At 38.9% G+C, this 16,071-nt stretch overlaps 1 protein-coding gene across 2 annotated transcripts; it reads right to left on the bottom strand.

Moving 5' to 3' along the window:
• Window positions 1–138: 138 nt before the first annotated feature.
• Window positions 139–12,887, bottom strand: LOC149953489 (protein phosphatase 1 regulatory subunit 3E-like). 2 transcript variants are annotated; one of them, XM_090168864.1, is made up of 3 exons: window positions 12,657–12,887; window positions 10,191–10,524; window positions 139–1,092 (listed from the first exon to the last, which is right to left on the bottom strand). In XM_090168864.1, the coding sequence occupies exons 2-3, from the start codon at window positions 10,501–10,503 to the stop codon at window positions 272–274; spliced, it is 1,134 nt and encodes a 377-aa protein (XP_090024990.1). In that variant the 5' UTR covers window positions 10,504–10,524; window positions 12,657–12,887; the 3' UTR covers window positions 139–271. The 2 variants fall into 2 exon arrangements, with proteins under 2 accessions (XP_090024990.1, XP_090024989.1); XM_090168863.1 differs by having other exon boundaries at window positions 12,686–12,887.
• Between the last annotated feature and the right edge of the window lie 3,184 nt (window positions 12,888–16,071).

Genomic DNA, 16,071 nt, shown 5'->3' with positions numbered 1-16,071 from the left:
TCTTTTCGCCTCACAGGTGGCGATAGCAGTGTATAACTATTTGGTCAGGTTTTATTTGTCCTATAGGAAGCTTCAGCGGGAATTTCGTACTAAAATACGATTTTGATTCTATATATACGTCAAATAGAAAATTTAAAATATTAAAATATGCGTTTGTTAGTTTAGGGCTACTGTATAGTTGTTAGTGAAGTGGTTTTTGCACATATGATAATGATTTTACAATTTACTTTATTATCAAGACACAATTTGACTAACAATGTGCTTTGGCACGTTACAGGAAATGAACCCAAGAATGTTTAAATTGTGCACTTAGTGTTATTGGTTTATAAAAGCCACTCAAAGAATAATTTAACCCTTCGTTGTTATCCCAGTATTTTTGGCCGTCTTCAGTGCGGTAGCAGATTGCAAAGGACAGTTTCAGTTCTCGCATCCCGTAGAAGTCACTGGCACTTGTGAATATATTGAAGCTGAAGTTATCTCTGTCCGGATGTGGTTCTTCATCATCTAAGGGAGGAACGTAACTAGCGTACACGTCATTATAGGTCGTCCAACCATTTGTTGTATACCGCACAGAAACATTTTTATGGAAAGTTAAATTAAGCACCGTAATCAATCCGTACACTGTTGTATAAGTGGGCCTGACTGAATGTAATCGAACACAATGCCGCCGAAGCTGGAAATCAAAATCCACCCAAGTTGAAGGATTTTGAAAATCAGCCTCTAATTCTAAACTATTGACAACGTGGTGTAAATCAGCAAAAGCTTTTGAAGGAACAAATGGCGGATGATCAGAAACCATTAAGTGTCGTACAGTCTCTAATTCTAATCCCAAGGAATCTGCGAATCTCACTACTTTCTTCCCAGAGTACTTTTTTGCTGGAGGAAAAGATTTTGCTCGCTTATTAGATTTACGTAGAATGGAAGGCAGCTCTCCAAGAGCTTGGCGCGATTCTTTTGGAATTGATTCATTGGAAAACTGCGAGGATAAGGATGAATCTTCGCTTTCGATGGAAGACGTGGATGAGGTCAGATGCTCTTCTTTTAGTTTGTTGTTTCGAATACTTTCACGTGGCAACCAAAATGATCGTTGAGCTAGCAAAGTAAGAAAGAAAATAAATAAACATCTTTTCTATTAGTCAAGGGAGGTCTTAAATGTTGTATTTAGTTGGTTTTTCCATATAGGAAATCTTTTTTCTTTGCTTCAGTTTATTTTTGAGTTATATTATTATATTATAAGAAGTGTCTTAACTCTTAATTGACTATCTTAAAGGTCTACAGAGTCGTTTGAAAAATTCAGAACGAATTTCCGTTAGCTCCTCCCCTTTAGTCACGTGATTTCCCAGTTCCTAAAGCTGGTGATTCTGTTAGCCCACTTCCAAAATTCAATACTTCTGTTCATAAAATCCTTGCCCTATTTTACCCCCCTGTCCAACATTACTGTCAGAACTCTGGAAGGATAAAGAAAAAACTCGGTTTTAAATCCAGTCGCGCTAGCACAAACTGTATTCGCTATAGGAACGAGTCTAGGTTGTGCTGCGGATATGATCTAGCTTCTACTATATAATTGTCAAAATAGAGAAAAATGTCTAAATCTGGACGCCGTAATTGCTCTAATCCGCCATGGAGGAAACACAAAACAGTGTAAAATTAAAATCAAATGAAAATATTAACCTTTCAGAGCTTCTGTTTCATCCATCATAACCCTCTAGAACGCATAATTACGTACCATAAAAAAACAGGCTCTTACTCTGACAAACGCTAACCGAAAAAAAGCCGTAGCGACGGGGATTTTATGGGAAATATCTATTCGAATATCCCGCGTTAGAAGTTCTTAATCTTAAACATAGATGGCGCCTGTGTCATTAAAGTTTTTGTATTTGGACCAGCCTTGGAAATAAGGTTTTATTTTAAACTGGTCCTTAAGACCAGTGACCCCCTAGCATATGAATTATTAAACTGGTCCTTATGACCAGTGACCCCCTAGCTTATGAATTATTAAACTGGTCTTATATAAAATGTTCTAATGTCATTTATAAGCCTAAAAAACCTATAATACATTAACTTTACAAGTATTCAAAATAGTTAACTTTATTTTATGAGTACCACAAGAGTAGTACGATAGGCCCCGTAACTCCAGAGTCTCCGGTCCGTTACCGCGTAGCCAGGTAGCCTACCGTACTCCAGGGAAAGTGAGACTAGAGGATTGAGGGTTTGAGGCCAGAGGGGGGTTAGACAGTTCGACTCGTTCGAGAGATGCGAGCGAAGGGACTCTACATAAAACCTGGAATGACGTTAGTATACGTCCTTCCAGATAAAACCTCGACGTGCGGCCGCAGCGGTAGTAAGCGGAGTCGCTGTACATATAAATCCAGTGAATAGGGAAATCAAAATTGATATAAACTTTAAATTAATAGGTCATCTCCTATTATTTGGAATTTTTAAACTGGTCACCTTCTGTTTTTTTGTTATTATTTCGAATTAATAAACTGGACACGGTGACCAGTGACCCCCCAAATTTTGAATAAAAAAACTGGTCTGAGCAATTAATTAACTGGTCTTTGACCACCTGACCACCAGCCTTGGAAATAAGGTTTTTTTTTAAACTGGTCCTTATGACCAGTGACCCCCTAGCATTTGAATTATTAAACTGGTCCTTATAACCAGTGACCCCCTAGCTTATGAATTATTAAACTGGTCTTGTATAAAATGTTCTAATATCATTTATAGGCCTAAAAAAACCTATACTACATGTTTGGAAGTTAGATTACGTTGGTAACATTAACTTTACACGTATTCAAAATAGTTAACTTTATTTTATGAGTACCACAAGAATAGTACAATATAGTACTGTCTCACCTAAGACTACTATCATAGCCTAGAAGACCCTCGTAATTAACCGTATGATCTCTCTTTCTTTGGGCCCCGTAACTCCAGAGTCCCCGGTCCGTTACCGCGTAGCCAGGTAGCCTACCGTACTCGGGGGAAAGCGAGACTAGAGGATTGAGGGTTTGAGGCCAGAGGGGGGTTAGACAGTTCGACTCGTTCGAGGGATGCGAGCGAAGGGACTCTACATAAAACATCGACATAAGCGGAGTCGCTGTACATAGAAATCCAGTGAATAGGGAAATCAAAATTGATATAAGCCTTGAATTAATCGGTCATCCTATTATTTGGAATTATTTAACTGGTCACCTTCTGTTTTTTTGTTATTATTTCGAATTAATAAACTGGACACGGTGACCAGTGACCCCCCAAATTTTTAATAAATAAACTGGTCTGAGCAATTAATTAACTGGTCTTTGACCACCTGACCACCGTTATTTCCAAGGCTGATTTGGACTATATCAGCAGGAACTTCCCGTGTGTGAAATTCTTACTTTTAAGCAGAATAGGCACTTCAATAAAACATCTTCAATGAAATCGCCAAGAAGTTATATTTCCGAGAGCCAGGACCTGCAAGTTACTTTTTATATAGTGCTTGTTGAAATAATGGAAACTTTTCACATTATGCAACAAGTGTTCCCTTTTAACCTGGTAGCTTTTTTGACATAATAAGGCTTAGCAAAAACACGACGTTCTATTTACAGGTGAAAAGTCTCCATTATTTCAATAATCACTATATAAAAAGTAACTTGCAGGTCCTGGCTCTCGGAAATATTACTTCTTGGCGATTTCCTTGAAGGATGTATTATTTAAGCGCCTATTAAGATTATAAATTTTTTGTTCATGGGAAGATATCTTATTGTGAAAATTATATTTGATGTACGAGTTTGTTGACACTCTTGTAGATACGTTTCCACCTAAATGGAATATTCAAATGGAGGACGAACGTAATAGTAAGTGTTGTTATACCGAATAAAAATGGCATGCATTTTGTTCAGGGACAGCTGAAAAATGAGCACGAAGGTAAAATAACAACCTATGGGCACAGGTAATATGACTATGAAATTTAGGACATCTACCACCTACATTCGGTAGGCTCGGTAGTAGGGTGTTAGAAGACTAGTGTCTTAATTTGTGGGTTTTTTTTCGCCTGTTCTCGGACTAAAAGTGTTCTCTTTTTACCCTTAAAAAGTTTTATTCGCCTGTTCTGGGGATGATAATTTTTTTCCGCCCCATAAACTATTCGGTTATTCCGGAGTATTAGGGCTACTCTTTTTACTCATTCTGAATTTCTGAAAAGGAGGAGTAAATCGGATTTTGTCGTCTGTTAGCTAGAATTTATCTGCTAAAAAGGCCACAGGCAGCCATTTTGGAAATACGTTTTTATTTCGAGTCAAACTATTCGCCACCACAGAATCTCAGTAAAAAGACGCCATAGCCTTACACTTCTTACCCTACTCCGAAATCCCGGAACAAGCGAAAAGAAACCACCTAATGACGTTAACTATTAGATAATTCGATGTAATTTTTTTACTTTCTAGCCCTCATCAAAACGCATTGACAAAATTGTACCAGTGTCTTAAAGCGTTTCCTTCCCTTTTAGCTTGGAGGCTAATGAATGCGTCCCTGCACACTGCACAGGGATTGCTTTGACTTTTCCGGAAGATGGCAGACTAGGTACCTTTCGGTAAAATTGCGTCTCGGAACCATAGCCGCTACCGTCGCAAATTATTCCTTTCCTATTTCTACATTTGGCGGGAAAACTAAAGCATGGAAATCAGTGAAGTAACTTGTCTGATTTCCATGAACGAAAATCTCCCATTTTCCGTGTATTTAAATTTTTAAACAAAATAATCGGAATCTGGCAACGCTGTTATCTTTTTTATCCGGCTGATAATCATTTGCCTGGCAGCTCTGTTTCTCCACCTGGAAAGTGGCGTACGTTTGCGCCGCTGTAAATTTTATTTCAGCCCTTATTTTGAATTATGGACTATTTAGAGCAATTCTATAGCATTCCTTATGTTAAAAGCAATTAAGCTCACTATCATAATGAAACACCAGCATTTACTGATTTATGCCACGCATACCATATCGATAAAATGCTTTCAGTGCGTTCCTCTTGATTTTTGGTCCCTCCTTAAAGGGCCCAAATATCTTCGCTACCACTACAACATGGAAGAAAACTATATTCTATGTGATAAATAATCTCAATAGCTACTGCTATCGAAGGTTAAACTACCACTATTACTGTAAGCCTTTTATTTAAAGGGCCACACTGGTGTTTGAAAATTGCGGTCCGAATTTAGCTCGTGGTAGCAGATACGACCAATCCTATTCTATGTAGTTCGATATATAAATGTATTTCTTTCATAGCATCGCTGAATTTCCTAGCAGACTAGCAAATAGTGGTATTTTTGACGAGGCTCCTTGTGACCCTCGACCCCCTCTTGTATATTTTTCATGAGGGTCAAGTGAAATGTTGTAGTGAAAATCAAATATATGCAGAAACGATAGGAAAAGCATATAGTTTATGATATATCGTAAAATATTCTAAAACGTTTTTCATTTAAATTGGGGGTCCTGGTGACCCTCTAGCCATCTTTGAATGATTTATTTCGAGGGTCCGAGCATTTAGTTTGAGAGTCTATAACCCCTGGCCTGCCTCTAATATTAATACTGAATGAAGCAAACCAATTAAAAGCATCTAGTTCGATTTTATAAATATAGATGGCACTCTCGTGAATCCCATTATTTGCATTTTCTAGTCATGGGTAGTAGTTTGCCCATGTTCTAGTTTTCTCTTATCTGAAAGGTGCCGTAGGACATTTACGTTCTAGGGATATTTACTGGGAGAGAGTGGTGCAACAGAGTATCTTGTTTCTCACCATAGACAAGTCATGATTAGTTCAAACCAAAGACTATATATACGCTTCGCTTACTAGACAGGCGTGTTCTATGTCTCAACTTGCATACCGATTGTGGCTCCATCTCGACGCTGGTCAAAATTTCCCCCTAGCTTGAGCTGTGTTACTAGTGGCGCCTCTAGCCGCGGGTCCAAATATTAACCCAGCTTTTACAGTGCTACAGAGGTGTTAACAAGTTTTTCCTAGGAACACTCCTGTCTAGTAAGCGAAGCGTATATATAGTCTTTAGTTCAAACTGTAGAAGTTGTTTTAAAAATTTGTATTTACTATTTATTCCGCTTGGGTCGCTGAAGAGGAGTCAATTTCACAACATCGGACCTTATCTAGGCTACTGCTTCAGAAGCGCTAAATTGAATACGTTCAGAAGTAAATGGTTTCGATAGATTAATTTAAGTGAACGCCGCGGGTTAAGATAAGATAACACAAATCGTGTCAGTCAAGTTCAATGAAATTTAAATCGGGAAAACTACTGCAATATTCCTTCAAATAAACTATGAAAAAAATAAGAAATAATTTACTCATTTCATTTGGGAATTAAAAAATCTGAACCTAATAGGAAGTTTTGCTAAATATTTTCCTCTTTTGAAGCAAATAATTTTTTTAACGTGTTCCTTATGTTCCCTTAAATATGTCAATTATTTCTTCTTTAAAATAAGAGACGATTTAAAGGGACTTCGTTGATATATGGTAAACCGTACCGACCCGATTACGAAGTTCACAAATACGCCGCAATGGATTTTGGTGCTGTGTGCAATGACAGGTAACGATGGCGAGGAATCTCCTTAATCGGCTAATTTTCGTTTGAAGCCAAGGCCGTTTGAAAATTAAAATGCTTTCAAAAAGTGAAAATAATGTTTACTTCGATGAACTAGCGTCAAATTATTGAATAGGGAAAAACAAAATTGACAATTCGCGAACGAAAACTATCCCTACGCCCCCTATAGTTCGTCATTGAAACCTTGATAGGTACCGGCTAAAGCAGACGCTATAAGTTTTCCCTCATCGTTATTCGTAAATTTTACTTTAAAAATAATGATACTTGCAATTTAATATAATTTTTGCATCGTTTGCTTATATTTTGATAAGGTTATTGAAGAAAAAATTGTTTTCATATTCCTAGGTAGCAGACGCTAGATCATAGGCGCAACCTCGGAGAAGCTAGCGCCGTTACGCCACCTAGACTCGTATCGGTCGCGAATTATAAATTTGAGTCCAAAAAACGCGTTTAATTTTCTATCACCATCGACGTAACCGGGTAGACAATCTGCTGACCAAGATCGATAAACTTAATACGTGTCCCCACTATCTGAAGTATAGTTTTTCGTCTATGTAAATTATTTTTAATGCCCTTTTAAAGGGTGTACATTCTAAATCGAAAAATCGTCTGCTAATATGCACAACCATTTGTTTTTAACTAGCGCCAGTTTACCTTGCCTCTAATAAAATGTTTGGCAGAAATTGTGAAATTAGGTTATCCACAGTAATAAATATTAAATTTAAATATGAATCTAGTGATCCAAATACGGAATCCAAACAACAATTAGAAAAAAAAATCCTACTTTTCCAATGAAAACATTCGCTCTTCAAGTTCAAGGACGTGTATCCATAATGTCCGTAATAATGCGACTTGGCGATCATAGCACACCGTGAAAAAACATTACAGCATCATGCTGAAAAACGCGATTTAAAAACGTAGGCGCCGCACTGCCGATTCTCCCATGTTTTCCCCCATCGAGCCAGTTACAAAATCCGGCACCAGACTCAGCTACCGCAAACTTGTTGACTGTTCTCTCGCCTCCTCCCCCATTTCTCTGCCAATGAACTTCGTATAGACGGTTCTCTCGTGAACGTCATGGCTCGTCTAACGATAACTAATTCAGTCGACCGGTAACACTGCGCCTCCGAGTTAGTGTAGGATTAGAAATTTAGCTCTCGGGTAGCGTCGTATTCTTGGAGAAACTATGGTAGGGGGACGACCCATTAAAAAAATACCGAGTAAAAATGCTATCGCGTCGCCGTAGGATAACGTGGCAGTGTCAAAATATTCACGGGGGCCCCGGACGCCGGCCGGTTCCAACCGGCGTTTCCAATCGCGCGACACCCATGCGGGCTAAAAATAACAATATTAAGGGTTCCGTTTACTCCCGTTTCCGGAAATTCTGGGACTTTTGTGTTTACAGAACGCTCTAAATTTGGACGCCGTTGTAAAATATTTTATTAAAAATGGGCCACTCGGGGATATTGCCAAATTATACCTCTATTCTGGCTGGTTTATTTTTTTAGGAGGAGGTATGTGAACTGTTTATTGTTCTTGTACAGGAAATTAGCGCGTAATTGATATGGAAATCTCTTTTTTTCTGGTTGCGGTTGAAATGTTTCTTCATTGACAGAAATTAATAGGTCAATCCCCGGAAATTAACTTCACCGCGAACACCTGTGTCGTGTGCGTGGGATACTTGTACAGGGGCACTATAGATAAGAACCAGCGTCATTAGATATTTAATTTCTACTATTTAAATTGGCGTTTTTAAACTTTTTTTCTATTTCTTATGTAAACAATAATTATTCGTTGTTAATTATCTTTAATTAATAAAATATGTCATATTACCTTTTTTTAATACCCTTAGGCCCAAGTTACCTTGCGACTTTTAATGCCTTTAAACAGGTGGCTGTTTTACAATGCGTAGGAGGGTGGTGGCAAGCCCTGCAAACTTAAACCTCTTAAACCAGTGGGGAGAGAACTTGTAAACGCGAACGCAGAAGGAGTTGTTCCGAGTTTTACCCAGTGCCACAAGTTGGGATCGAACCCGGCTTCTCTTGCTGCGAGGCGAAAGGGCTAACCACTCCGCCACCCCACCTTATATGTATCTTATTCATCTCCCTACAGTGCCGTTCAAAGACAATTTGAACCCTGGGGTAAATTATGTCATCACGGGCCCTTCTAACAGAAATTTCCAAGAGGGTGTGCTGGTGAAGGTCAAGACAATGGGCCCGTAAAGCGCTTGTGGCCAGGTCCGGCGTTACGGTGTCCGGGGCCCTAGGCAACACGAGATGAGATAGAAACTCAAAAATAGTTTGACACTGACAGTCACACCCCGCCCAGGGGCCCCGGACGGTCACCTCGCTCGCCTTGCCCTACCGCCAGCCCTGCTTGTGGCCCTTTTTCGCCGGGCCCAAGCTCCCTCCTGGCTTTATGAGCCATGGTTATTTGTACACGTCCCCCCTGGCTTCGTGGGCCCGGGAATTTGTACAAACTTCTCCCCTAGGCTTCATGGGCCATGGTAATTGGGCCCAGGAAGCCTAGGTACCCGCTTCCCCTCTCTCGTCGCCCAGGGAAAAGTATCTTTATCTTACAAATGTATTTTTCAGTAAAAAGATTTTCCAAAACTTCAAAAAGAGAAAACCCTTGTAAAACATTTAGAGCCAAAGTTACTAAATACTATTACCAAAAGTGAGGGAAGCTTTCCTAATATTTAGTTTCAATAGTAGGTAACATTTTTATTTTATTTTACTCTATTCTATTTTATTTTTTATTTAAATTAGCTGGAATGTTGGTGCATATCTCTCCCGAGTCCTTCACACCATCACCCAATATAAAAAAAACCTAAAATAGACAGTAAATTTTAACCATAGATGGCGCCTGTAGCTCGCAAAGGACAAAAGCCTTGCTAATTTTAGTCAAAAACGTCATTCAAATTGGGTCAATAGGCCCGTCAATAAAACACCTTCAAGGAAATCGCTAAGAAGTAATATATACGAGCTAGGACCTGCAAGTTTCTGTTTATTTAATGCTTGTTAAAATAATGGAAACTTTCCAACTAGTGTTTCTTGTTAACCAGGTAGCTTTTTTTTGCCATATTAAGGCTTAGCAAAACACAACGTTCTGTTTACAAGTGAAAAATTCCATTATTTCAACAAGCACCAAATAAACAGTAACTGTAGCTAAATAACTTTAATACTTTAAATTATACGGTACAAAAATAACAGTAACTTGTAGGTACTGGCTCTCGTATATATTACTTCTTGACGATTTCCTTGAATATGTTTTATAGGTGCTACCATAAAATCCCCATCAAAGTCCAATATAGAGTTTGTGCTACCGCGACTGGACTTACAAAATGTTTTTCGTATTTCTTTATACTTCCTAAACTGTCATCAAAGTTCTGGTAGCAGTGTTCGGCGGGGGGCAAGACAGTTGGAGATGATTTTATATAAAGACCTATTGAAAGGCCTATTGGAAGAGATTAATGAAAATTTGGGGTCTAAAAAGTCGTCTTTTTAATGGAGAAATTTATCTTGAAAGATCATTGACGCGTCAATTTATTTGGTCCCAGTTTTCGGAAGCAAAAAAATCTTCGTGAAATGAAAAGCACAGACACTTACCGGAAATCTCCTGAGTAGCATCCTTGCTTATCCCCAGCTCCAGCAACTTGGACGTTAAATGCTTCACCTTGGTTTGAACGTGTTGCTTAACGACGTCGGCGCACAAGTGACAGTAGGAGAGATTTCTAGGCAGGTACAGGTAATATCGGTCCTCCTCGTGGTCGTCGCTGTCCATCAGGCGAAACTGATCGTCGAACCCGGTCCTGAAGGACACGTTTTCGGACGGCTTCTGGTGCGCCAATTTGGCCGGCACGTCCAATGACAGACTGACGCGAGGTCCTGGTCTCCGGTACATAGCCCTTCTTCCAGACATGACTCACCTAATCACGATGCCCTGATAAAATTAGATAAATTATCAAGCGACACTCGCCAAGATTTCCGTATTATACTAGTAATCACGAAGTTAAGCGCTTCGACTCCACGTGGTTAGACCGCCTGTTTGGACAACATTTTTGGATAATTTTAGAACGGTTTACTGGTATCATTATAAGTAGACATTTTTCTAATTTTTCCCTAATCGGTTTCTGTCGCAATTAAATTCTTATCTGAATCGGCGCATCTGATACGGAGACGTCTCCTTAGCCTGTCTCGAAGTCGTGATCCGTACGCCCCCGCTGCGTGCTCGAGTTGTCCTTATCAACGATAGCTCGTCTCCAAAACGCGAGTTTGTTCTAAGAATTACGCGTTAGGCTTAGGTAATTTTGGTGATATTTCATGTCAGGTTTTCGGTATAAAGTAGTCCCGACGAAAGAGGTGATGCGGGTACAAATTTCCAGGGCCTATGAAACCGAGAGAAACTGGTACAATTTTCCGATGCCCACGAAGTCAGAGGGAATATGTACAAATTACCATAGTACCTGAAGCCAGCGGGGAAAAACTGGTACAAATTTCCGATGCCCACGAAGTCAGAGGGAAAATGTACAAATTACAATAGCACCTGAATCCAGCGGAAAACTGGTACTAATTTCCGGGGTCCATGAAACCGGGAAAACTGGTAGAAATTTCCCGGGCCATTGATACCGGGGAAAACTGGTACAAATTTCCGGGCCGATGGAACCGGGGAAAACTGGTAGAAATTTCCGATGTCCACGAAGTCAGAGGGAATATGTACAAATTACAATAGCACCTGAATCCAGCGGGAAACTGGTACTAATTTCCGGGGCCCATGAAACCGGGAAAACTGGTAGAAATTTCCCGGGCCCATGATACCGGGGAAAACTGGTAGAAATTTCCCGGGCTCATGATACCGGGGAAAACTGGTAGAAATTTCCCGGGCCCATGATACCGGGGAAAACTGGTAGTAATTTCCGGGCCGATGGAACCGGGGAAAACTGGTAGAAATTTCCGATGCCCACGAAGTCAGAGGGAATGTGTACAAATTACCATAGTACCTGAAGCCAGCGGAAAACTGGTACTAATTTCCGGGGCCCATGAAACCGGGGAAAGCTGGTACAAATAATATACCAAAATTTATACCGTTTTCAAAAAAAAAGTACGAGGCTAACAATATCCATTAAAATAATTTTCATTTAAATCTCAATAAAATTGATAATAAATCAGTATATATTTTTACACAAAGTAATTTTTACATCGTCAGACGGAGTAATTCGGTAAAATGTATATTATCAGAAGTATATAATACGTAACTTACTAGAGAAATATCTACCTGTACTAGCAGCAGTTTCGAAATGACGTGATTTCCCCTCCAAACCGCGGATTTATACACACCGCATCACGGCTCAACATTTTCTTCCGGTATTACCGCGACTTACGATGTAAAATTCCAAAATTACACTGCGTAGGAATATTTACTTATATTAAAACCTTATTTTAACGAGGTAATAGTATTAAAAAGTCTATATATAAAATATTTCACCCAGCACTAATTTTTCTTCCGAAATATCAGTGTGAACCTGCGAAGGTACATGTTTCACGCGAATAACATTAGCAGGGCTCCCAGAGTTCCTATAATTCCTATAATTTCAATATGCTCCTATAATTTCCTATTTTCTCAAAATTGTTCCTATAAATTCCTATTTTTTCCAAATTTTATAGTTTTTCTATAGCAGCTATATCCAGAAATTCCTATAATTTTAAAAATAATTTATTAGAAAACAACCTTAACGTTTGGGAAAAATTTGCCTTCTAAATAGAGCTTAGCAACATCAACGGTTGGGCAGGCAGAGTTCCTATCCATTCTTATAGTTTCAATAAACTCCTATAATTTCCTATTTTTTCAAAATTGTTCGTATAAATTTCTATTTTTAGCTAAAATGTTCCTATAAATTCCTATTTTTTGGCTAAAAATGTTCCTATAAATTCCTATATTTTCTACAAAATTTCCTATAATTCCTATAATATTTAACAAAAAAAATCGCTGGGAGCCCTGCATTAGCAGTGTGGATACTTATGACTAAGAGTAATTTTATATACTTCTGATATTATATATTATTGGTATTACGATACCTTTCCAAGACAGCAGTATTCAGTCTCACCTTGCTATGACCTTAAACTTGGGATTTCGGAATTTTGCGAAAAAATCCTATTGCACCACCCGTACTCGTTTCGAGGAAGATATATTCAAGTTCAAAGATTTTGGAGTGTTTTATGCGAGCAGGAAACGTACTCTTTGGACGCCACGGAGCCCTTTAAATATAAACCTTGTAGACTTTGCTAGAAATCGCTTTTGCCACACGATACTATAAAACTCTTTGGAGAGCTGCCAAGCTTATGTCAACGAAATGTTTTCGGGAATATTTTCCTAACGGTCTTCCAAACAGTTGTAATACTGTAGCATAAGTAAATAATTACGTTTCAAATAAGTGTGTCAGTTTTTACCAAGAATACATTTATTTCAGCTTAGCGAGACAATGCGTTGGCATAGTGGTCTTATTAGTGTATTCATAATTATAAATACTAAAATTTCGTTCCATGGTCGATATAACTTATAGTAAAATTTAATAAAAGTTACGCTACTACATGGAGGTTAATAAAATAAAATGTATTATTGGTAGCTTTCGGACCGCGGTCCTTCGTCAGCCGTTGTTAAAAACCCACTAAAATTTACAAATATGTATTACATTTTTTTACATGTTTTTCATCCAAAACAATATTATCCGATAAATCCATCACTAATCAACATTTTATATTAAAAAAAATTACATTGAAAACCTCCCCCACCTTTCACCTTAAAGGGAATATAACCCGCAAAGCAATCTTTATGGAAGACCCCTTCAATTTTTAAAATTTCCCTGTACAGTGGCGCCAAACATTTCGAAAGCCCAAGGCAAGAGCGGGCAAAGTTGCAAACGTTGGTGTTCCACACCAAATACCTGAGGTTATATTCCCTTTAAGTTTACCCTCTTCCAAATTTAAATGTCCCCTATCCTTATTGGTGCATATGGCAGCTAGGAGCAACAAACACAAGGAGAACGCAGCTAGCCTTTAAACACGCTAACGCAGTGTTGTGTACAAATTTCATTGGACGAACCTTTACGCTGAACGTTTATCGGGCGGAGGGAAGACAGTTTCCGAATTTTCCCCTTCCGAAGGCAGCAGGCGCTAAAGCCTCTAACCATTGAAAAACGTACACAAGAAAATGTAAGACTTTTAAAGGGTTGCGTTGTCTTTGTGCGGGGTGCTGTGTTTGTTGCTCCTAGATGGCAGCTTGGTCTTCACACCATACAAACCAATACTTTTAGAGTAGCCACTGATTAGATGGCGCCACTATGTACAAGGTTAGTTACACTATTTCCACCAATGGGAAAGCAGGGGTGAAAGCTCACGCTTTTTCATTGCCCAATAGAATGGAAGGGCATAGGGCCATAACCTTTCACCCGCTTTCCTATTGGTGGAAATAGCTTAAAGGCGGATGCACACATTAGCTCGCCAGCGAATTTTGAGCGCGCACGGTTGCGTCGTTTCAAAAACCAAGCTCGCCCACGAGCAAGCGAAGAGTGTGCGAAACTAGGATTTTTTCTAATTTCGCGTCCCATGTGTGCAGTAACAAAAGCGACATAAGACCCAAAAGTGTGTTTAATGAGAACTGGCCGCAAAGAAAAAAATATAGAGTGGGAGAGGGGGTGAAAAATACGTCATCGAAATTTGAAATTTCCTCCACTTCAGCGCTGCCGAGTGAGGCGTTTTAGAACGTATGTCTACGCAAGGATCCTATATGTTAGAAGGATATGAGGCGAGGGACGAAAAATGGCAGCGCCGTCGGTGAGTCATGCGCGATAGAGAATCCATCTTTAGATTCCGTCAAGGACAAAACATGGAGGATCCTTAGTAAATCTAAGCTCAGACCACTGAGATCAAAGAGATAAAATCGCGCCAGACCATAGACTAAATATATCCGGTGCCTCCGAAATTAATTAGTTAATATATCGTTGCCAGTACTCTGCCAACTACTAGTCTATTGTGAGACTAGCTCTCAGTAAATATTTTAAAGAGCGCAAAGGTAGAGTTGACACACTTTTAGTGTCTTACGTCGCGTTTGCTAGTACCTAGTGGCGCCATCTAATCGGTGACTGTTCTTAAAAATTTCCCTTATTGCACATTACTCCACACATAGCTGTAAGTTAATAATTCTACAAATTGTCACACTTACATAAGATAATTATAGTCTTATGATTTTAGTGCTGATATGATGAGCTCTATTAAAATCGGCCTACAGTGGTAGTTTCAACTTACACTACTTTATCTCGTACGTTGTAGAACGATTTAAAAAACGCGTGATGCTTTCCATTAAACAGGATTTCCGTTTCGTTAGATGGAGATTATTTCTCTGGGGTTTCGATGCTCTGTTTTGATTTCGAAGAGGGTCGGGAGGTCAGAGGTCACCCTGGTTTTATACCATCGTCTTGCGGAGGTTCACATTCAAAATATTATCCTCGTTGATACCGTAAAGGGGGCCACAGTACTATAGTATAGTTCCCCAACTATAGTAGAACTCATGAAGATGAGTTTAATTGTTTTCATTGCACTACTATAATTATAATAGTATAATTCAGAAGTATATTACAGTAAAGCCGATGAAATAATTGGCGCATTCTCTATAATCACGGTGGGTGTATATAGAAATACCACCTACTGCCACCGTAACTAGTGAAATCGTACCATAGTATTGTCTAAACAAACATCAACTTTATCAAATCTACTACACTTATTTTTTATATTCTATGAAGCAAGTACCATTAACTGAATCATTCTTCATGAGTACTACGATAGTGGGGACCAATACTATAGAATACCTCCGAAAATAATTTTCGACCTGATTATGAAGTTCACAGATCAATTTTTGATTAATACCAAGACCTATAAGTGATTTTCAATAATATCTGACACTCGCGCCGTTAGACGAAAAAGTTAACGAGGATGGTACTTGGACGTCATTACTCAGCGTGACCTCGGTGACCCATGACGTCAGCTTAGGTTTCCATTTGTTATGGCAAGAACCATCGTAATAGTTATTTTTAAAGCCGATAGATGGCGGTGCGGTTGAAACTTCAAACGCTTTTATTATGAACATTGACGCTTATTTCGTCGAAATAATGGCTAATTATTGAATAGGAACGTTTCTGAAGACAATTGAAATTAAAAACGCGTTTTCAACTTAACCAGATAGCCATTTTGCCTACAAAAAGAGATAAACGATTGGCTAGTCCTTAGTCGTTGAAAAAAAGGGTTTCTTCGAGCCACCCTACGAAATTTGAATTTATGTGAATTGCGCTTTAAAATCGTCTGCGATTCAAACGACGTGTAACGAAATAGCAGTTTCTTATTGGTCTTTCATATAAATTAATTTTTGCTGGGAGGGTCCGCATTGTTACCCACCTTTTAATATAGGGGTATAAAGGTTTGAAGATATCCGCCCCCCTTA

The sequence above is a fragment of the Leiobunum rupestre genome, chromosome 3 (genome assembly GCF_980474605.1).
Source record: "Leiobunum rupestre chromosome 3, qqLeiRupe1.1.hap1, whole genome shotgun sequence".
In the NCBI taxonomy this organism is placed as follows: Eukaryota; Metazoa; Arthropoda; class Arachnida; order Opiliones; family Sclerosomatidae; genus Leiobunum; species Leiobunum rupestre.
Note: the sequence above shows the minus strand (reverse complement) of the source record. Positions and strands in the feature narration are given on the sequence as shown.